Raw genomic sequence first — 22,500 nt, forward strand, 5'->3', positions numbered from 1 at the left:
GAGAGGGAGAGTGGGGGGTGGGACAGAGAGAAAGCTGACAGAGTGAGGAGAGGGAGAGTGGGGGGGGGGGGCAGAGAGAAAGCTGACAGAGTGAGGAGAGGGAGAGTGTGTGTGGGGGGGGGGGGGGGGGACAGAGAGGAAGATACATCTCAGTGAGCACCAGATGGAGTGGTAACGTGCACAAGATGAGGAGGAGAGGAGAATAAACCGACCGGAATAGAGATGCAGCCTCGCGGACTGATGAACGGCTAAACGGCTGTGTCAGCTGGTGTTGTCCTTACCGGGAGAATCTAACGTTTACATCACGAGTCCGTCCGTTGACAGACACACGGAAGGAATCTTGCGCTGTGAAGGGAATTATTTCGCCTTCTGACTCCTCTCTCCCCGCGGTCGGTAGAGAAGAGGGGAACTGCATCGAGTCACGACCAACCATGGAGCCGGTTACAGTTCACCGGGACTGTTGTTTGTTTGATTGATTGGAGCTGAAACTCCGATCTACTGAACCGACATTAGACCGGCAGGGTTCGAGAGAAGAGCATTTTAGACTGAATAGTCTACATGGCTCATGGGACTATTCGGTTTAACAGTTTTTAATTAACGTGGTTTTAATTTTTGGGGACCAATCTGTTCCCTCGTGTATCCTCGATTTCAGCTGAATCGGTAGCGCGCGCAGCGTGTTATTTATGTAATATAGAGGATATATATGAACCTCCCCTGCGCGTGCCTCTCCGGGGTTTGTAAGGTGCTATCTTGGTGAGCTGATCTGAGCTCGCGGGGCTCCGGTAAGGCTCCGGTAGGCGGGATGTTTGTGTCGGTGTGGTACGCTAAGAAGATGGGCCGCCGGTTTATTCAAAACGTCAGGAAGGCCAAGAAACAACGACAGCGGATGATGGTAGGAGTAGGTTTGGACCATATTGCCTATAGGAGGTAGTTAGTTTCTGTTAGAGAAGGTTGATGGTTCAATTCCCGCTCTGACTACTACTTCCCTAAATTACTACTACAAGATCATTCTACTAATAATCTCTCCCCGTAGCCTTTCTCTCTATCATCTCTCTCCCTTTCTCCATCCATCCTTCCTTCCCCTCTCTCTCTCTCTCTCTCTCTCTCTCTCTCTCTCTCTCTCTCTCTCTCTCAATTCAATTTCAATTTAAGGGGCTTTATTGACATGGAAGACAGATGTTAACATTACCAAAGCAAGTGAAATAGATAATAAACAAAAGTGAAATAAACTAAAATTAACAATAGACAATTACAACAATACTGAATGAACACTTATTTTAACTTAATATAATACATCAATAAAAATCCAATTAGCCTTAAAATAAATAATGAAACAATTTGGTTTAAATTATTCAAAAACAAAGTGTTGGAGAAGAAGGTGTGTGCCATGTAAGAAAGCTAACGTTTCAGTTCCTCGCTCAGAACATAAGGACATATGAAAGCTGGTGGTTCCTTTTAACATGAGTCTTCAATATTCCCAGGTAAGAAGTTTTAGGTTGTAGTTATTATAGGAATTATAGGACTATTTCTCTCTATACCATTTGTTTTTCATATACATTTGACCATTGGATGTTCTTATAGGCACTTTAGTATTGCCAGTGTAACAGTATAGCTTCCGTCCCTCTAGACAAGGTAAAAATCTGTCGTTCTGCCCCTGAACAGGAAGTTAACCCACTGTTCCTAGGCCGTCAATGAAAATAAGAATCTGTTCTTAACTGACTTGCCCAGTCAAATAAATTAAATCGGACAAATCGGTGTCCAAAAATACCGATTTCCGATTGTTATGAAAACTTGAACTTGATTGTCATGAAAACTTAAATAATCGGCCACTTCGATTAATCGGTCGACCTCTAGGATTTACAACGGTGTTTGTTCTTCTCTGGTTGCCCTTTTCTTGTGGCAACAGGTCACATATCTTGCTGCTGTGATAAAACACTGTTGTAGTTCACCTAGTAGATATGGGAGTTTATCAAAATTGGGTTTGTTTTCAAATTCTTTATGGTTTTGTGTAATCTGAGGGAAATATGTCTCTCTAATATGGTCATACATTGGGCAGGAGGTTAGGAAGTGTAACTCAGTTTCCACCTCATTTTGTGGGCAGTGAGCACATAGCCTGTCTTCTCTTGAGAGCCAGGTCTGCCTAAAGCGACCTTTCTCAATAGCAAGGCTATGCCCACTGAGTCTATACATAGTCAAAGATTTCCTTTCTCTCTCTCTCTCTCTCCATCCTTCCTCTATCTTTTCCCCCTTTCATCACATTCAACATTACAGTCCAGTTATTCTCAGACATGACAGAGGGTTATGTGTTCATGTGTTCATGAGTCCATGACCAGGAAGCAGCTCTGGCAACTGATTGGCTAGTGATCTCTCTGAGGCCATCAGTATCTGCAACGTAGGATCACACACACACGCGCGCACACACACAAACACACACCTTCAGTGAAGTGGGTAGAGTTTTTAATTCTCTCTTTGTGTGTCTGTTTCCAGACTGCCCACACTAGCCATCTCCCAGAGGATAAGTAGAGTGGTTTGCTTTCTTTCCACTTTCCTCGTGTCTATTCCTGACAACACAGCGCTGTGTGAGGGTACAGATCTGTAACTCCTCTTCTCTCTGAATTATTTATGATGATGTCTCCTCTCCTCTATTGACACCTCATCACCCTGACTTCCTCTTCTTCCTCCTCTCTTGACACCTCATCACCCTGACTTCCTCCTCTACTGACACCTCATCACCCTGACTTCCTCCTCTTCCTCCTCTCTTGACACCTCATCACCCTGACTTCCTCCTCTACTGACACCTCATCACCCTGACTTCCTCATCTTCCTCCTTTCCTGACACCTCATCACCCTGACTTCCTCCTCTCCTGACACCTCATCACCCTGACTTCCTCCTCTTCCTCCTCTCTTGACACCTCATCACCCTGACTTCCTCCTCTTCCTCCTCTCCTGACACCTCATCACCCTGACTTCCTCCTCTACTGACACCTCATCACCCTGACTTCCTCATCTTCCTCCTTTCCTGACACCTCATCACCCTGACTTCCTCCTCTTCCTCCTCTCTTGACACCTCATCACCCTGACTTCCTCCTCTTCCTCCTCTCTTGACACCTCATCACCCTGACTTCCTCCTCTTCCTCCTCTCCTGACACCACATCACCCTGACTTCCTCCTCTACTGACACCTCATCACCCTGACTTCCTCATCTTCCTCCTTTCCTGACACCTCATCACCCTGACTTCCTCCTCTCCTGACACCTCATCACCCTGACTTCCTCCTCTCCTGACACCTCATCACCCTGACTTCCTCCTCTCCTCTCCTGACACCTCATCACCCTGACTTCCTCCTCTTCGCTTCCTCTGCTACCGAACCTGTTCTTCCTCCTCTTCCTCCTCCTTGCATCCTCTCCTCCTCTTCCTCCTCTCCTTCTCTACCTTTTAAACTCCAGCTGCGCTCCACTTCTGACCACACAGCAGTCAGTACTACTTCAGTTTAACATGCATGAGACATGTATGCTGTCCCTCCCTCCCTCCCTCCCTCCCCTCCCTCCCTCCCTCCCTCCCTCCCTCCCTCTCTCTCTCCCTCTCTCTCTCTCTCCCTCCCTCTCTCTCTCTCGCGAGAGGAGACGGTGGAGGAAGGGGGGGGGGGGGAGGGGGGGAGGAAGAGAGGGGGAAAGGAGGGGGAGGAAGAGAGGAGGGGAGGATGAAATTAAATATGCTTCTGAATATACTTTGTATTTGTGATTTTTGCTGCATTCATCTGGCGTTGTTGTTCATTTGTGTTGTGTGTGTGATGCTGGATGATTTGCTACGAGATGGAGATGGTTGCTATGAAAACTGTTGTTGCCTAGGTAACTGGGTCCCCCATAGGGATCAGCAGCTGTTGCTATGGAGTAGTCATGGTTACGAGTGGCCAGGAGAGAGAGAGAGAGAGAGGCTGTGAAGATACCAGTATCTCAATTTTTTTCCATAGTAAAAATGAAAACATGAAGCAGGTGGATTTTGTTCTTTAAAAACCTGCTGGATGTAAAGTATTTTATGCTTTAGCTTGGAAAATAAAGACATGTGATTGGACAACATAATGATGTTGGACAGGTTTTCTAAAGAAGTTCAATCCACGCGGTTTATTTTTTCCACAGATACTAACTAGTATTCTGATACACACAGACACACACATACACATACACACACAGACACACAGACACACACATACTCACACATACACACAGACACACACACAGACACACAGACACACACATACACACACAGACACACAGACACACACATACACACACATACACACAGACACACACACAGACACACAGACATACACACACACACAGACACACACATACACACACAGACACACACAGACACACACAGACACACACATACACACAGACACACACATACACACACATACACACAGACACACACACAGACACACAGACATACACACACACACAGACACACACATACACACACAGACACACACAGACACACACAGACACACACATACACATACAGACACACACATACACACACACACAGACACACACAGACACACACATACACACACAGACACACAGACACACACATACACACACATACACACACACAGACACACAGACATACACACACACACAGACACACACATACACACACAGACACACACAGACACACACAGACACACACATACACATACAGACACACACATACACACACAGACACAGACACACACATACACACACAGACACATACAGACACACACATACACACACAGACACACAGACACACACATACACACATACACACAGACATACACACAGACACACACACAGACACACACATACACACACAGACACACAGACACACATATACACACACATACACACAGACACACACATACACACACAGACACACAGACACACACATACACACACATACACACAGACACACACATACATACATACACACAGACACACACATACACACACATACACACAGACACACACATACAAACACATACACACAGACACACACATACACACACATACACACAGACACACACACACGGTGGGCAGTCTATGTTCTTTTTTCTATAATTTTCTATTTCTGTGTTTGGCCTGGTATGGTTCTCAATAAGAGGCATCTGTCAATCGTTGTCCCTGATTGAGAACCATACTTACAGCCTGGTTGTCCCTGATTGAGAACCATACTTACAGCCTGGTTGTCCCTGATTGAGAACCATACTTACAGCCTGGTTGTCCCTGATTGAGAACCATACTTACAGCCTGGTTTCACCTTTGAGTTGATTATTTTCTGCTCCGTGTTTTTGTATTCACCGTTCAGGACTGTTTTGTTTCGTTCTCGTTATTTTGTTTTGTGTTCATGATAATAAATGATTGCCACACTGCGCATTGGTCCTCTCCTTCCAACAGCCGTTACAACAATGGTGTGTGTTCTTCACTGGTTGCCCTTTTCATGTGGCAACAGGTCACAAATCTTGCTGCTGTGTTGGAACACTGGAATTTCATCCAGTAGATATGAGAGTTTATCAAGATCGGGTTTGTTTTCTAATTCTTTGTGGATCTGTGTAATCTGAGGGAAATATGTCTCTCTAATATGGTCATACATTGGGCAGGAGGTTAGGAAGTGCAGCTCAGTTTCCACCTCATTTTGTTGGCAGTGTGCACATAGCCTGTCTTCTCTTGAGAGCCATGTCTGCCTACGGAGGCCTTTCTCAATAGCAAGGCTATGCTCACTGAGTTAGTACATTGTCAAAGCTTTTCTTAAGTTTGGGTCAGTCACAGTGGTCAGGTATTCTGCCACTGTGTACTCTCTGTTTAGGGCCAAATAGCATTCTAGTTTGTTCTGTTTTTTTGTTAATTCTTTCCAATGTGTCAAGTAATTATCTTTTTGTTTTCTCATGATTTGGTTGGGTCTAATTGTGTTACTGTCCTGGGGCTCTGTGGGGTGTGTTTGTGTTTGTGAACAGAGCCCCAGGACCAGCTTGCTTAGGGGACTCTTCTCCAGGTTCAGGTGATGGCTTTGTTAAGTAAGGGAATACCCCCCTGATTTGGACAAAAACAAATGGCGGTATATTGGCATTGGACAAACCATGTACACGATGGTCAATACCACCCAATTTGGCGTTGATTCATGCAAAGTATATTGCAAATGCCATATGGCAATTGCCAATTGTAACACTTCAAAATTCCAATAGGGGGCGTGTGCGTTCCACCGGGGCATTTCATATTGCAAATGGCACCCAAGTCAACATCCAAAAGCCAAATTTTGAAAAATGAAATAAAAAAAAAAAACTTAAAACCCCTTAAAAAAGTGCTTTCTGGACCTTTTTTCGAAATTCTTTCGAGTTTTTTGTCAATTACACATGTGTAAGAACTGTATGAGTATACTTTTGTCATCATATATATATATTTTTTAAGTACATGCGCATAAGGCATATGTTTTGTCCATTTGCAATATGATTTCATAGGAAGTCAAAAGTCAAAAGTCAAAAATGTCAAAATTTGGTAAAAAACTTCACACATCCTTAAAAAAGTGCTTTCTGGACCTTTTTTCAAAATTCTTTCGATTTTTGTGTCAATTACACATGTATAAGAACTTTATCAACATACTTTAGTCATACTTTATTATCATATATATATATTTTTTTTTACTTGTGCATAAGGCATATGTTTTCTCCATTGGCAATATGATGTCATAGGAAGTCAAAAGTCAAAGTCAAAAGTAACGATTTTCCTCCGTGCAACTGATGATCTAAAATGTGCAACAAAATGTTTTTGATTTTTTTTGTTTATGTTTCCTTACTTTTTCAAAGTCACTGTGCATTTGCAATATGTTTTAATGGGCAGATACCATCACGAATTTGTCATGCTCAAAATTCAAACTTTACTTTGCTCAAACTATACCTTGGTCAACTTGTATTACATATTTCTTTTTGTTTTACTTGTGCATAAGGCATATGTTTTCTCCATTTGCAATATGATGTCATAGGAAGTCAAAAGTCAAAGTCAAAAGTAAATATTTTCCTCCGTGCACCTGGTGATCTGAAATGTGCACCTGGTGACCTGAAATGTGCACCTGGTGATCTAAAATATGCAACTGGTAACCCAAAAAAAAATTTTTGGGATGTTTTTTTGTTTATGTTTCCTTACTTTTTCAAAGTCACTGTGCATTTGCAATATGTTTTAACGGGCAGGTACCATCACGAATGTGTCATGCTCAAAATTCAAACTTTACTTTGCTCAAACTATACCTTGATCAACTTGTATTACATATTTCTTTTTGTTTTACTTGTGCATAAGGCATATGTTTTCTCCATTTGCAATATGATGTCATAGGAAGTCAAAAGTCAAAGTCAAAAGTAAATATTTTCCTCCGTGCACCTGGTGATCTGAAATGTGCACCTGGTGACCTGAAATGTGCACCTGGTGATCTAAAATATGCAACTGGTAACCCCCAAAAAAAATGTTGGGATGTTTTTTTGTTTATGTTTCCTTACTTTTTCAAAGTCACTGTCCATTTGCAATATGTTTTAATGGGCAGGTACCATCACGAATTTGTCATGCTCAAAATTCAAGCTTGTGATCTAAAATATGCAGCTGGTTACCCAACATTTTTTGGGATGTTTTTTTGTTTATGTTTCCTTACTTTTTCAAAGTCACTGTGCATTTGGAATATGTTTTAATGGGCAGGTACCATCACGAATTTGTCATGCTCAAAATATTTTAGATTTATTTTTTTTTGTTTCTTACTTTTTCAAAGTCACTGTGCATTTGGAATATGTTTTAATGGGCAGGTACCATCACGAATTTGTTTATCGAATTTGTTTATGTTTCCTTACTTTTTCAAAGTCACTGTGCATTTGCAATATGTTTCAATGGGCAGGTACCATCACGAATTTGTCATGCTCAAAATTTTTTAGATGTATTTTTTTTTGTTTCTTACTTTTTCAAAGTCACTGTGCATTTGGAATATGTTTTAATGGGCAGGTACCATCACGAATTTGTTTATCGAATTTGTTTATGTTTCCTTACTTTTTCAAAGTCACTGTGCATTTGCAATATGTTTCAATGGGCAGGTACCATCACGAATTTGTCATGCTCAAAATTTTTTAGATGTATTTTTTTTTGTTTCCTTACTTTTTCAAAGTCACTGTGCATTTGGAATATGTTTTAATGGGCAGGTACCATCACGAATTTGTTTATCGAATTTGTTTATGTTTCCTTACTTTTTCAAAGTCACTGTGCATTTGCAATATGTTTCAATGGGCAGGTACCATCACGAATTTGTCATGCTCAAAAATTTTTAGATGTATTTTTTTTTGTTTCCTTACTTTTTCAAAGTCACTGTGCATTTGGAATATGTTTTAATGGGCAGGTACCATCACGAATTTGTTTATCGAATTTGTTTATGTTTCCTTACTTTTTCAAAGTCACTGTGCATTTGCAATATGTTTCAATGGGCAGGTACCATCACGAATTTGTCATGCTCAAAATTTTTTAGATGTATTTTTTTTTTGTTTCTTACTTTTTCAAAGTCACTGTGCATTTGGAATATGTTTTAATGGGCAGGTACCATCACGAATTTGTTTATCGAATTTGTTTATGTTTCCTTACTTTTTCAAAGTCACTGTGCATTTGCAATATGTTTCAATGGGCAGGTACCATCACGAATTTGTCATGCTCAAAATTTTTTAGATGTATTTTTTTTTGTTTCCTTACTTTTTCAAAGTCACTGTGCATTTGGAATATGTTTTAATGGGCAGGTACCATCACGAATTTGTTTATCGAATTTGTTTATGTTTCCTTACTTTTTCAAAGTCACTGTGCATTTGCAATATGTTTCAATGGGCAGGTACCATCACGAATTTGTCATGCTCAAAATTTTTTAGATGTATTTTTTTTTGTTTCCTTACTTTTTCAAAGTCACTGTGCATTTGGAATATGTTTTAATGGGCAGGTACCATCACGAATTTGTTTATCGAATTTGTTTATGTTTCCTTACTTTTTCAAAGTCACTGTGCATTTGCAATATGTTTCAATGGGCAGGTACCATCACGAATTTGTCATGCTCAAAATTTTTTAGATGTATTTTTTTTTGTTTCTTACTTTTTCAAAGTCACTGTGCATTTGGAATATGTTTTAATGGGCAGGTACCATCACGAATTTGTTTATCGAATTTGTTTATGTTTCCTTACTTTTTCAAAGTCACTGTGCATTTGCAATATGTTTCAATGGGCAGGTACCATCACGAATTTGTCATGCTCAAAATTTTTTAGATGTATTTTTTTTTGTTTCCTTACTTTTTCAAAGTCACTGTGCATTTGGAATATGTTTTAATGGGCAGGTACCATCACGAATTTGTTTATCGAATTTGTTTATGTTTCCTTACTTTTTCAAAGTCACTGTGCATTTGCAATATGTTTCAATGGGCAGGTACCATCACGAATTTGTCATGCTCAAAATTTTTTAGATGTATTTTTTTTTGTTTCCTTACTTTTTCAAAGTCACTGTGCATTTGGAATATGTTTTAATGGGCAGGTACCATCACGAATTTGTTTATCGAATTTGTTTATGTTTCCTTACTTTTTCAAAGTCACTGTGCATTTGCAATATGTTTCAATGGGCAGGTACCATCACGAATTTGTTTATCGAATTTGTTTATGTTTCCTTACTTTTTCAAAGTCACTTTGCATTTGCAATATGTTTTAATGGGCAGGTACCATCACGAATTTGTTTATCGAATTTGTTTATGTTTCCTTACTTTTTCAAAGTCACTGTGCATTTGCAATATGTTTCAATGGGCAGGTACCATCACGAATTTGTCATGCTCAAAATTTTTTAGATGTATTTTTTTTTGTTTCCTTACTTTTTCAAAGTCACTGTGCATTTGGAATATGTTTCAATGGGCAGGTACCATCACGAATTTGTCATGCTCAAAAAATTTTAGATGTATTTTTTTTTTTCTTACTTTTTCAAAGTCACTGTGCATTTGCAATATGTTTTAATGGGCAGGTACCATCACGAATTTGTCATGCTATAAAAATCCTGCAGGAATGTGAAATTGACTGGCCCGATGAACTCGGGATGGCTTTGCAGTGATTCTGGGTCATCTCAATCGCTCGTTTGGGTTGATTTCAGAATGTCGCTTTTGGTGATGTTTTTTCACTATAGAATCATATTGCAAATGTACAAGAGTCAAGTGGACAAGAGTCCATCAGTCAATTAGATATCATTCTGACCACCAAACTGATACAAACTGACACCAAACCCACTTTTTCCAACTCGTTTAGTAGCCAATTATTACATACTTCAGAGCTGGCCCAAAATTCACAACGCCTTCGGTACAAACCATAAAAAAACCATAAAACACGTAGTTACGTTCTAGCTGCGGGTCCATTTCTTATGTTATGTGTTGGCCTAGCTGAGGCGACCCCGAATCCCAAGTTTCGGCTCGATAGGTCATTTGGTGTCCGAGAAAAACCCTAATTGGTGCTGAAAATCCACTATTTTCCATGACTTGCTACGGGGTCCTTGAATGAGATATCGGACAGAAACGTTGGGGTCTGTCTATATGGGCCGAGACGTTCGCAATGCACCTAGTCTTGCGACTCTGGGACATTTCTAAATGTCGTCATTTTCGTGATGCAAAAATGAATTGAAGTTATTTCAAATGTACGAGGCTGTTTCTCGGTCCGAGAACCTTCTAGAGCCACGTAACTCACCACGCACCATCTACGGGAGGTCTAGAACAGGTTTCTAAAGTTTCGGAACTCTAGGTCCGACGGTTCTTTTTTAGCTCCAACAAAGCTAACTATTGGAGCCACTGTCTGTCTCTACGCACCCCAATACGTCCCTCCATCCAAGTTGTGTTTTAGTGCAATTTTTTTTCCTTTGATTTTTTTGGGGAAAAATGACTGATTTACAGTTCATGGGGGTTGCCTAATCACACATATGAAGTTTTGGACAGATCAGACTTTTTTAACCCTTCGAAACAGCCCCTGAGACACCAATTATGGCACTTCCGGTTGGCACAGGAAGTTATAAATCAACACATATCCTCATTGGGGTATGCTGTTACAGAATCCTGAGTTTTAAGTCCTTACGTTAAGAATTGACTGATCTACACAGGGTTGAATGCACTATGTCTATCAAACTGCATGCAATGTATGGGTAAACACTTTTAGGGGCATTTTAACCACTTCCGGTTGGTCCAGGAAGCTTAGAATCAACACAGGTAGACCTCATAGTGGCCTGATGGACTGGTACCGAAGACAGGTTCATACGCCATTCATAACCCACATAGGCCTCAGGTTGAAATTAGGGGTGCAGGCAATGTATTCCTATGGGGAGAGATGACACTGTAATCTGTGAGATCAAAAAACACTGTTTTACTGTGAAGGGTTAATGCCACACGGTCAAGGTTAGGCTTGTTGAGATCGGGAGGACCTTAGGAACATTCAAGTGGTGGAATTTTTCTTCTCACCCTAACGGTTCTCTCACTGTCACTCAAAAGCAAATGACATTGTGGTGCAGGCTTCATTTTGGGCCTTCTATTCTAATGGTTGCTGCGCCTAGACCGAGCGAGCTACGGTCAAGCGGGATAGCTCGTTGAACTCAGAACAGTCTGGAGACTATGGTGATGCCATTTTTTGTGTTGATTTCAGAATGCCATTTTGGTGATGGTCCCTCTCCGTTTAAACATATTGCAAATGTACAAAAGTCAACTAGCAAGTCAGTGTCCATCAGTCAATTAGATGTCATTATGACACCAAATGGATATCAATTGACACCAAACCCACTTTTTCCTACTCATTTAGTAGCCAACTATCACATATGTCAGAGCAGGCCCATAATTCACAGCGCCTTCAGTTGAAAACATAATAAAAAGGTAAAACACATAGTTACGTTCTAGCTGCGGGTCCAGTTCGGACATTATGTGAAGTCCTATGTGAGGCGACCCCGAATCCCGAGTTTCGGCTCGATAGGTCATTTGGTGTCCGAGAAAAACCCTAATTGGTGCTGAAAATCCACTATTTTCCATGACTTGCTACGGGGTCCTTGAATGAGCTATCGGACAGAAACGTTGGGGTCTGTCTATATGGGCCGAGACGTTCGCAATGCACCTAGTCTTGCGACTCTGGGACATTTCTAAATGTCGTCATTTTCGTGATGCAAAAATGAATTGAAGTTATTTCAAATGTACGAGGCTGTTTCTCGGTCCGAGAACCGTCTAGAGCCACGTAACTCGCCACGCACCATGGCCCGGAGGTCTAGAACAGGTTTCTAAAGTTTCGGAACTCTAGGTCCGACCGTTCTTTTTTAGCTCCAACAAAGCTAACTATTGCGGCCACTGTCTGTCTCTCCGCACCCCAATACGTCCCTCCATCCAAGTTGTGTTTTAGTGCAATTTTTTTTTCCTTTGATTTTTTTTGGGAAAAATGACTGATTTACAGTTCATGGGGGTTGCCTAATCACATATATGAAGTTTTGGACAGATCTGACTTTTTTAACCCTTCGAAACAGCCCCTGAGACACCAATTATGGCACTTCCGGTTGGCACAGGAAGCTATAAATCACCACATGTCTTGATTGACATGGCCACTTACAGAATCCCGAGTTTTAAGTCTTTACGTTAAGAATTGACTGATCTACACAGGGTTGAATGCACTATGTCTATCAAACTGCATGCAATGTATGGGTAAACACTTTTAGGGTGATTTGAACCACTTCCGGTTGGTCCAGGAAGCTTAGAATCAACACAGGTAGACCTCATAGTGGCCTGATGGACTGGTACCGAAGACAGGTTCATACGGCATTCATAACCCACATAGGCCTCAGGTTGAATTTTGTGGTGCAGGCAATGTATTCCTATGGGGAGAGATGACACTGTAATCTGTGAGATCAAAAAACCCTGTTTTACTGTGAAGGGTTAATGCCACACGGTCAAGGTTAGGCTTGTTCAGATCGGGAGGACCTTAGGAACATTCCTATGGTGGAATTTTTCTTCTCACCCTAACGGTTCTCTCACTGTCACTCAAAAGCAAATGACATTGTGGGGCAGGCTTCATTTTGGGCCTAATATTCTAATGGTTGCTGCGCCTAGACCGAGCGAGCTACGGTCAAGCGGGATAGCTCGTTGAACTCAGCACAGTCTGGAGACTATGGTGATGCCATTTTTTGTGTTGATTTCAGAATGCCATTTTGGTGATGGTCCCTCTCTGTTTAAACATATTGCAAATGTACAAAAGTCAACTAGCAAGTCAGTGTCCATCAGTCAATTAGATGTCATTATGACACCAAACCCACTGTTTCCTACTCATTTAGATGCCAACTATCATATATGTCAGAGCAGTCCCATAATTCACAGCGCCTCTAGTTTAAAACATAATAAAAAGGTAAAACACATAGTTACGTTCTAGCTGCGGGTCCAGTTCGGACATTATGCGAAGTCCTATGTGAGGCGACCCCGAATCCCGAGTTTCGGCTCGATAGGTCATTTGGTGTCCGAGAAAAACCCTAATTGGTGCTGAAAATCCACTTATTTCCATGCCTTGCTACGGGGTCCTTGAACGAGCTATCGGACAGAAACTTTGGGGTCCGTCTCTATGGGCCGAGCCGGTTTCAACGCACCTAGCCTTGCGTCTCTGAGACTTTTCTAAACGTCGTCATTTTCGTGATGCAAAAATGAATTGAAGTTATTGCGAATGTACGAGGCTGTTTCTCGGTCCGAGAACCATCTAGAGCCACGTAACTCGTCACGCACCATGGCCCGGAGGTCTAGAACAGGTTTCTAAAGTTTCGGAACTCTAGGTCCGACCGTTCTTTTTTAGCTCGAACAAAGCTAACTATTGCGGCCACTGTCTGTCTCTACGCACCCCAATACGTCCCTCCATCCAAGTTGTGTTTTAGTGCAATTTTTTTTTCCTTTGATTTTTTTTGGGAAAAATGACTGATTTACAGTTCATGGGGGTTGCCTAATCACATATATGAAGTTTTGGACAGATCTGAATTTTTTAACCCTTCGAAACAGCCCCTGAGACACCAATTATGGCACTTCCGGTTGGCACAGGAAGCTATAAGTCACCACATATCCTCATTGGGGTATGCTGTTACAGAATCCTGAGTTTTAAGTCCTTACGTTAAGAATTGACTGATCTACACAGGGTTGAATGCACTATGTCTATCAAACTGCATGCAGTGTATGGGTAAACACTTTTAGGGGCATTTGAACCACTTCCGGTTGGTCCAGGAAGCTTAGAATCGACACAGGTAGACCTCATAGTGGCCCGATGGACTGGTACCGAAGACAGGTTCATACGGCATTCATAACCCACATAGGCCTCAGGTTGAAATTAGGGGTGCAGGCAATGTATTCCTATGGGGAGAGATGAAACTGTAATCTGTGAGATCAAAAAACCCTGTTTTACTGTGAAGGGTTAATGCCACACGGTCAAGGTTAGGCTTGTTGAGATCGGGAGGACCTTAGGAACATTCATGTGGTGGAATTTTTCTTCTCACCCTAACGGTTCTCTCACTGTCACTCAAAAGCAAATGACATTGTGGGGCAGGCTTCATTTTGGGCCTACTATTCTAATGGTCGGTTATTGTGTTATTTCAGAAAATCATAGAAAATCACAGAAATGTCGCAGAGCTCCGCAGCACACTTTAAAAAGATTCGTATGAACACCCTGCAACTGGATCTGTAACCGTTGAAAAAAAAAAAACGCCTATTTGTGACCATCACCAATTTGTCATTGTTCCGTTTCTCTTAAATGACGATAGATAAATGGCTGGTTCTTTTTTTATTGACACCGGAGGCTCCTTGGCTTTGACCCGAAGTGGAAAAATAATTTCTCTACTTCCATTTTAAGCCTTTAATCCCAGAAAAATGGCCGTAGCTCAAAAACCGTCGAGGCCTAGACGCCATCCCGTTCGGGGCCAACTGCCCCTTGAGCCAAACCTACGCTCGCCAAGTTTCGGCTTCGAAATATTTTCAGTTTTTGAGATAAGGCCCCGTCGCGATTCGTGATGTTTTGCCAAATTGCCATATGATTCCGTATGCCATCTGGTGGGAGTGTCCGGGACGGCGGAAAAACGGTCCGAAACTTGTTTTTTTTTTTTAAACGGGAACCGAAAGTCCGACAAAGTTCATTCGATGACTTCCCGGTAGGTCTGGCCCTACCGCACGGCCCGACGCCGACCGCGAATTTTACAAACGATTTCGGACGTCGGGTAAGGGACCGTACATTTGCAATATGGACTTTCTCACTGATCATACACGAAATGCCGAAATGTTCCCTTAAGGTATGTAAGGTATGAGAATCGCTTCCTTTTAGGTGGCTGTAGAATTTAATGCCTCTTTTCTGGATTTTGATAATTAGTCGGTATCGCCCTAATTCTGCTCTACATGCATTATTTGGTGTTCTACGTTGTACACGGAGGATATTTTCAAGTCAAGTCTCAATTTGGTGTTTGTCCCATTTAGTGAATTCTTGGTTGGTGAGCGGACCCCAGACCTCACAACCATAAAGGGCAATGGGTTCTATAATTGATTCTTTATCTCTCTCTGTGTCTGTCTGTAGTATCTGGGCTTTATGACTGATGCAAGTATTTTTAGCCAGATCCTAATTGGTATGTCAAATGTTGTTTCTTTTGATGGCATAGAAGGCCCTTCTTGCCTTGTCTCTCAGATCATTCACAGCTTTGTTTAAGTTACTGGTGCTGATGTTTAGGCAGAGGTACTGTATGTATAGTTGTTTGTGTGCTCTAGGGAAATGGTGTCTGGATGGAATTTGTATTTGTGGTCATGGCAACTGCACCTTTTTTGGAACACCATTATTTTGGTCTCTCTCCTCCACTTTCTCTCTCTCCCTCTCCTTCTCTCTCCTCCCCTCTTCTCTCTCTCCCTCTCCTTCTCTCTCCTCCCCTCTCTCTCTCCCCTCCTCCTCTCTTCTCTCTCTCCTCTCCTTCTCTCTCCTCTCTCTTCTCTCTCTGCCTCTCCTTCTCTCTCCTCTCCCTTCTCTCGCTCCATCAGACAGTATAATGTATAATAATATGACTGATTGCTAGCATTTCTCTGTCCTCTCTCATCCCATCATCGCTCACTCTGTCACCCTGAGGGGGAGGAGGAGAGGAGAAGAGATGGAAGAATATAATGTAATACTATGTAATAATACTAATCTGTGTTGATCTGTGTTCTCTCTTCTCTCTCTCTCTCCCCCTCCCACTCCCCCCCCCCTCGCTCCCCCTCCCACTTCCCCTCCCCCTCTCTCTCCCTCTCGCTCCCCTTCTCCCTCTCTCTATCACACTTCCCCTCTCCCTCCCTCTCTCTCCCCCTCCCACTCCCCCCCTCTTTCTCCCCCTCGCTCCCTGTCCCACTTCCCCTCCCCCTCTCTCTCCCCCTCGCTCCCCTTCTCCCTCTCTCTATCCCACTTCCCCTCTCCCCCTCCCTTCCTCCCGCTCTCTCCCCCTCCCACTTCCCCTCCCCCTCTCCCTCTCCTCCCTCCCCCTCTCCCTCTCCCTCCCTCTCTCTCCCCCTCTCCCTCCCTCTCTCTCCTTCTCCAGATGAATGGATCAGAGGGAGAGGTGGAGTATGAAGAGATGACACTAGAGAGGGTGAGACTACTCTTACTATTAGATTACAACATTTGTGGCCCCTCACACTTTTATTTTTGATTTGTTTATTTAACCTTTATTTAACCTTTATTTAACCTTTATTTAACTAGGCAAATCAGTTTAAAACAAATTCTTATTCACAATGACGGCCTACCCCGGCCAAACCAGGACGACGCTGGGCCAATTGTGCACCGCCCTATGGGACTCCCAATCACAGCTGGTTGTGATAAAGCCTGGAATTGAACCAGGGTCTGTAGTGATGCCTCTAGCAATGAGACACAGGACCTGCTGCACCACTAGGGAGCCCTCTAGCACTGAGACACAGGGCCTGCTGCACCACCAGGGAGCCCTCTAGCAATGATACACAGGGCCTGCTGCACCACGAGGGAGCCCTCTAGCACTGAGACACCTTAGACCTCTGCTCCGTTCAGGAGCCCCTATAAATAATTCCCTTTTTCTTCTAAAAAATAAATTGACAAATAAAAAAAACTTTTGGCCACCAAACCTTGTTGTTGGATCTTTAACATTGCAAAACCAATTTTCTTTTTGTCAACTTAAGTTTGCAATTATAATTGATGAAAGGAAGACAAATGGAGAAAATGATTGGCCCCCTGTTCGGAGCTGGTTGCACAGCCTTGAGCCAAGTTAACTGCAGACAAACGCTTCTCTATCAATGAGTTTGCTGCACTTTTCTACTGACAATTTGGCTCTTCAGCAGAAAATAACTCTAATTCTTCAATGTTTGAGGGTTGTCCTCCACCAACCGCTGTTTTCAGAGCTCACCGTATTGTCCTCCACCAACCGCTGTTTTCAGAGCTCACCGTATTGTCCTCCACCAACCTCTGTTTTCAGAGCTCACCGTATTGTCCTCCACCAACCTCTGTTTTCAGAGCTCACCGTATTGTCCTCCACCAACCGCTGTTTTCAGAGCTCACCGTATTGTCCTCCACCAACCGCTGTTTTCAGAGCTCACCGTATTGTCCTCCACCAACCGCTGTTTTCAGAGCTCACCGTATTGTCCTCCACCAACCTCTGTTTTCAGAGCTCACCGTATTGTCCTCCACCAACCGCTGTTTACAGAGCTCACCGTATTGTCCTCCACCAACCTCTGTTTTCAGAGCTCACCGTATTGTCCTCCACCAACCTCTGTTTTCAGAGCTCACCGTATTGTCCTCCACCAACCGCTGTTTTCAGAGCTCACCGTATTGTCCTCCACCAACCTCTGTTTTCAGAGCTCACCGTATTGTCCTCCACCAACCGCTGTTTTCAGAGCTCACCGTATTGTCCTCCACCAACCGCTGTTTTCAGAGCTCACCGTATTGTCCTCCACCAACCTCTGTTTTCAGAGCTCGCCGTATTGTCCTCCACCAACCTCTGTTTTCAGAGCTCACCGTATTGTCCTCCACCAACCGCTGTTTTCAGAGCTCACCGTATTGTCCTCCACCAACCTCTGTTTTCAGAGCTCACCGTATTGTCCTCCACCAACCTCTGTTTTCAGAGCTCACCGTATTGTCCTCCACCAACCGCTGTTTTCAGAGCTCACCGTATTGTCCTCCACCAACCTCTGTTTTCAGAGCTCACCGTATTGTCCTCCACCAACCGCTGTTTTCAGAGCTCACCGTATTGTCCTCCACCAACCTCTGTTTTCAGAGCTCACCGTATTGTCCTCCACCAACCTCTGTTTTCAGAGCTCACCGTATTGTCCTCCACCAACCTCTGTTTTCAGAGCTCACCGTATTGTCCTCCACCAACCTCTGTTTTCAGAGCTCACCGTATTGTCCTCCACCAACCTCTGTTTTCAGAGCTCACCGTATTGTCCTCCACCAACCTCTGTTTTCAGAGCTCACCGTATTGTCCTCCACCAACCTCTGTTTTCAGAGCTCACCGTATTGTCCTCCACCAACCTCTGTTTTCAGAGCTCACCGTATTGTCCTCCACCAACCGCTGTTTTCAGAGCTCACCGTATTGTCCTCCACCAACCGCTGTTTTCAGAGCTCACCGTATTGTCCTCCACCAACCGCTGTTTTCAGAGCTCACCGTATTGTCCTCCACCAACCTCTGTTTTCAGAGCTCACCGTATTGTCCTCCACCAACCGCTGTTTTCAGAGCTCACCGTAGGTTTAGGATGTGATTCAGATCTGGACTCCTCGCTGGCCACTTCAGATCAGTCCAGGGTTTCTTCTTGAACTTTTCCGGTGCGTTTGGGTTTGTTATCCTGCTGGAAGACTCACAACCTTCAATAGAGACCCAGTTTTTGGACACTCTGTTGAACATTTGACAGCTGATATTGTGCTGGTTTCATGATGCCATGTTCAAGCCCCTATGTATCAGAGGCAGCAGAGCAATCCCACAGCATTATCGAACCTCCCCCATCTTTGATTGTAGGGAGGGTGTAATTTTCACTGAATGCTTGATTTGGTTGTCAGTAAACAGCGCTGATCTATAATGCCAAAATGTTTAAATGTTGTTTCATTGGTCCACAGAACATTTCCCCAGGAATTAGTACTATTTACTTGGGTTTATGAAACATTCTATCAGGCTTTCTGTTGTCTCCTTCAGCAGTGGGGTCTTCCTATGTTTACCTACATGTGATGGTTGTGTGTGTGTGTGTGATGGTTTGTAGGGTAACTCTGGTCTAGGATTCAGTATAGCAGGTGGAACAGACAACCCCCACGTTGGAGACGACCCGTCTATCTTCATCACCAAGATCATCCCTGGAGGAGCTGCCGCACAGGACGGGAGGCTCAGGTAGACACAGGACGGGAGGCTCAGGTAGACACAGGACGGGAGGCTCAGGTAGACACAGGACGAGAGGCTCAGGTAGACACAGGACAGGAGGCTGAGTTACCGAGACAATGTGCGGGGGTACAGGTTAGTCGAGGTAATTTGCACATGTAGGTAGGGGTAAAGTGACTACGCATAAATAATAAACAGTGAGTAACAGCAGTGTAAAAATAAAGGGGACTGGGGTCAATGTAAATGGTCCGGGTGGCCATTTAATTATCTGTTCAGGAGACTTATGGCTTGGGGGTAGAAGCTGTTAAGGAGCCTTTGGACCTAGACTTGGTGCTCCGGTACCGCTTGCCGTGCTGTATCAGAGAGAACAGTCTATGACTGGGGTGGCTGGAGTCTCTGACAACTTAGAAATGTCCTTGTTTTTTAAAGAAAAGCACATTTTTGGTCCATTAAAATAACATCAACTTGATCAGAAAAACAGTGTAGAGAGAGTTCCTCTGTCCAGTATTTGTCCATCTTAATCTTTCTTTTTATTGGCCAGTCTGAGATATGGCTTTTCTTTGCAACTCTGCCGAGAAGGCCAGCATCCCGGAGTCGCCTCATCACTGTTGACGTTGAGACTGGTGTTTTGCGGGTACTATTTGATGAAGCTGCCTGTTGAGGACTTGTGAGGCGTCTGTTTCTCAAACTAGACACACTAATGTACTTGTCCTCTTGCTCAGTTGTGCACCGGGGCCTCCCACCTCTCTTTCTATTCTGGTTAGAGCCAGTTTGCACTGTTCTGTGAAGGGAGAAGTTCCCCAGCGTTGTACCAGATCTTCAGTTTCTCGCATGGCATAGCCATCATTTTTCAGAACAAGAATGGACTGGCCATTTTGAGCCTGTAATCAAACCCACAAATGCAGATGTTTTTATTACCTTTATGTAACTAAGCAAGTCAGTTAAGAACAAATTCGTGTTTACAATGACGGCCTAGGAACAGTGGGTTCAGAAGCAGAACGTCAGATTTTTACTTTGTCAGCTCGGGGATTTTATCTAGAAACCTTTTGGTTACTAGTCCAACGCTTGAACCACTAGGCTACCTGCTGGTTACTAGCCCAACGTTCTAACCACTAGGCTACCTGCTGGTTACTAGCCCAACGTTCTAACCACTAGGCAACCTTTCGGTTCCTAGTCCAATGCTCTAACCACTAGGCTACCTCATGGCCTCATCCGATGAGTATCTGATGCTCCAGATACTCAACTAGGCTAAAGAAGGTTTTATTGCTTCTTTAACCAGGACAACAGTATTCGGCATAATTGCAAAAGGGTTTTCTAATGATCAATTAGCTTTTTAAAATTATAAACTTGGATTAGCTAACACAACATGCCATTGGAACACAGGAGTGATGGTTGCTGATAAAATCAAATCAAATGTATTTATATAGCCCTTCTTAGATCAGCTGATATCTCAAAGTGATATACAGAAACCCAGCCTAAAACCCCAAACAGCAAGCAATGCAAGTGTAGAAGCACAGTGGCTAGGAAAAACTCCCTAAAAAGGACAAAACCTAGAGAGGAACCATGCTATGTGGGGTGGCCAGTCCTGTGCCGGGGGAGATTATAACAGAACATGGCCAAGATGTTCAAATGTTCATAAATGACCAGCATGGTCAAATAATAATAATCACAGTGGTTGTCAAGGGTGCAACAGGTCAGCACCTCAGGAGTAAATGTCAGTTGGCTTTTCATAGCCGATCATTAAGAGTATCTCTACCTCTCCTGCTGTCTCTAGATAGTTGAAAACAGCAGGTCTGGGACAGGTAGCACGTCCGGTGAACAGGTCAGGGTTCCATAGCCGCAGGCAGAACAGTTGAAACTGGAGCAGCAGCACAACCAGGTGGACTGGGGACAGCAAGGAGTCATCAGGCCAGAATGTCCTGAGGCATGGTCCTAGGGCTCAGGTCCTCAGAGAGAGAGAAAGAAATAGAGAAAGAGAGAATTAGAGAGAGCATACTTAAATTCACACAGGACACCGGATAGGACAGGAGAAGTACTCCAGATATAACAAACTGATCCTAGCCCCCCGACACATAAACTACTGCAGCATAAATACTGAAGGCTGAGACAGGACGGGTCAGGAGACACTGTGGCCCCATCCGATGATACTCCCGGACAGGGCCAAACAGGAAGGATATAACCCCACACACTTTGCCAAAGCACAGGCCCCACACCACTGGGGGCCTCTGTATGCCATATCTATAATATGGAGATATTCCATAAGAAATCAGCCGTTTCCAGCTACAATAGTAATTTACAACATTAAACATGTCTACACTGTATTTCTGATCAAATAAATGATATTTTAATGGACAAAAAAATGTTGCTTTTCCTTCAAAAACAAGGACATTTATAAGTGACCCCAAACTTTTGAGTTTAGGTCCACGGTAGTGTAGGTCCTGGATGGCTGGAGGCTTGGCCCCAGTGGTCGGATGCCGAGCAGTTGCCATACCAGGTTGGGATGCAAACGGTCAGGTTGCTCTCGATGGTGCAGCTGTAGAACTTTTGAGGATCTGGGGACCCATGCCAAATCTCTTCAGTTTCCTGAGGGGGAATAGGTTTTGTCGTGCCCTCTTCATGACTGTCTTTGTGTGCTTGGACCATCATTGTTTATTGGTGATGTGGACACGAAGGAACTTGAAACTTTCGACTGCTCCACTACAGCCCCGTCGATTTTAATGAGGGCCAGTGATCAGGCTGTCGTGTTGTCAACAAACTTAATGATGGTGTTGGAGTCGTGCCTGGCCACGCAGCTGTGGGTGAACAGGGAGTACAGGAGGGGACTAAGCACGCACCCCTAAAGGGGCCCCAGTGTTTAGGATCAGCGTGGCAGATGTGTTGTTACCTGCCCTTACCACCTGGGGTGGCCCGTCAATAAGTCCAGCATCCAGTTGCAGAGGGAAGTGTTTAGTCCCATGGTCCTTAGCTTAGTGAACATATTCCAGTCTGTGCAAAACAGTCCTGTAGTGTAGCATCCGTGTCATCTGACCACTTCAGTTTTGAGCGAGTCACTGGTACTTCCTGCTTTAGTTTTTGCTTGTAAGCAGGAATCAGGAGGATAGAGTTATGGTCAGATTTGTTAA

At 43.5% G+C, this 22,500-nt stretch overlaps 1 protein-coding gene across 6 annotated transcripts in view; it reads left to right on the forward strand.

Moving 5' to 3' along the window:
* Positions 1-22,500, forward strand: part of LOC110494899 (disks large homolog 4) — a 133,420-nt gene that overhangs the window by 81,498 nt on the left and 29,422 nt on the right. For 5 of the 6 annotated variants that reach the window (XM_036987007.1, XM_036987002.1, XM_036987005.1 and 2 more), the window contains 2 exons: positions 16,592-16,642; positions 19,266-19,390. In XM_036987007.1, coding sequence (XP_036842902.1) covers positions 16,592-16,642; positions 19,266-19,390 — 176 coding nt within the window. Of the gene's footprint in view, positions 1-156; positions 893-16,591; positions 16,643-19,265; positions 19,391-22,500 lie in introns of those variants that run through there. The other variant, XM_036987004.1, reaches the window with a different exon arrangement.

The sequence above is a fragment of the Oncorhynchus mykiss genome, chromosome 9, assembly GCF_013265735.2.
Source record: "Oncorhynchus mykiss isolate Arlee chromosome 9, USDA_OmykA_1.1, whole genome shotgun sequence".
Lineage (NCBI taxonomy): Eukaryota > Metazoa > Chordata > Actinopteri > Salmoniformes > Salmonidae > Oncorhynchus > Oncorhynchus mykiss.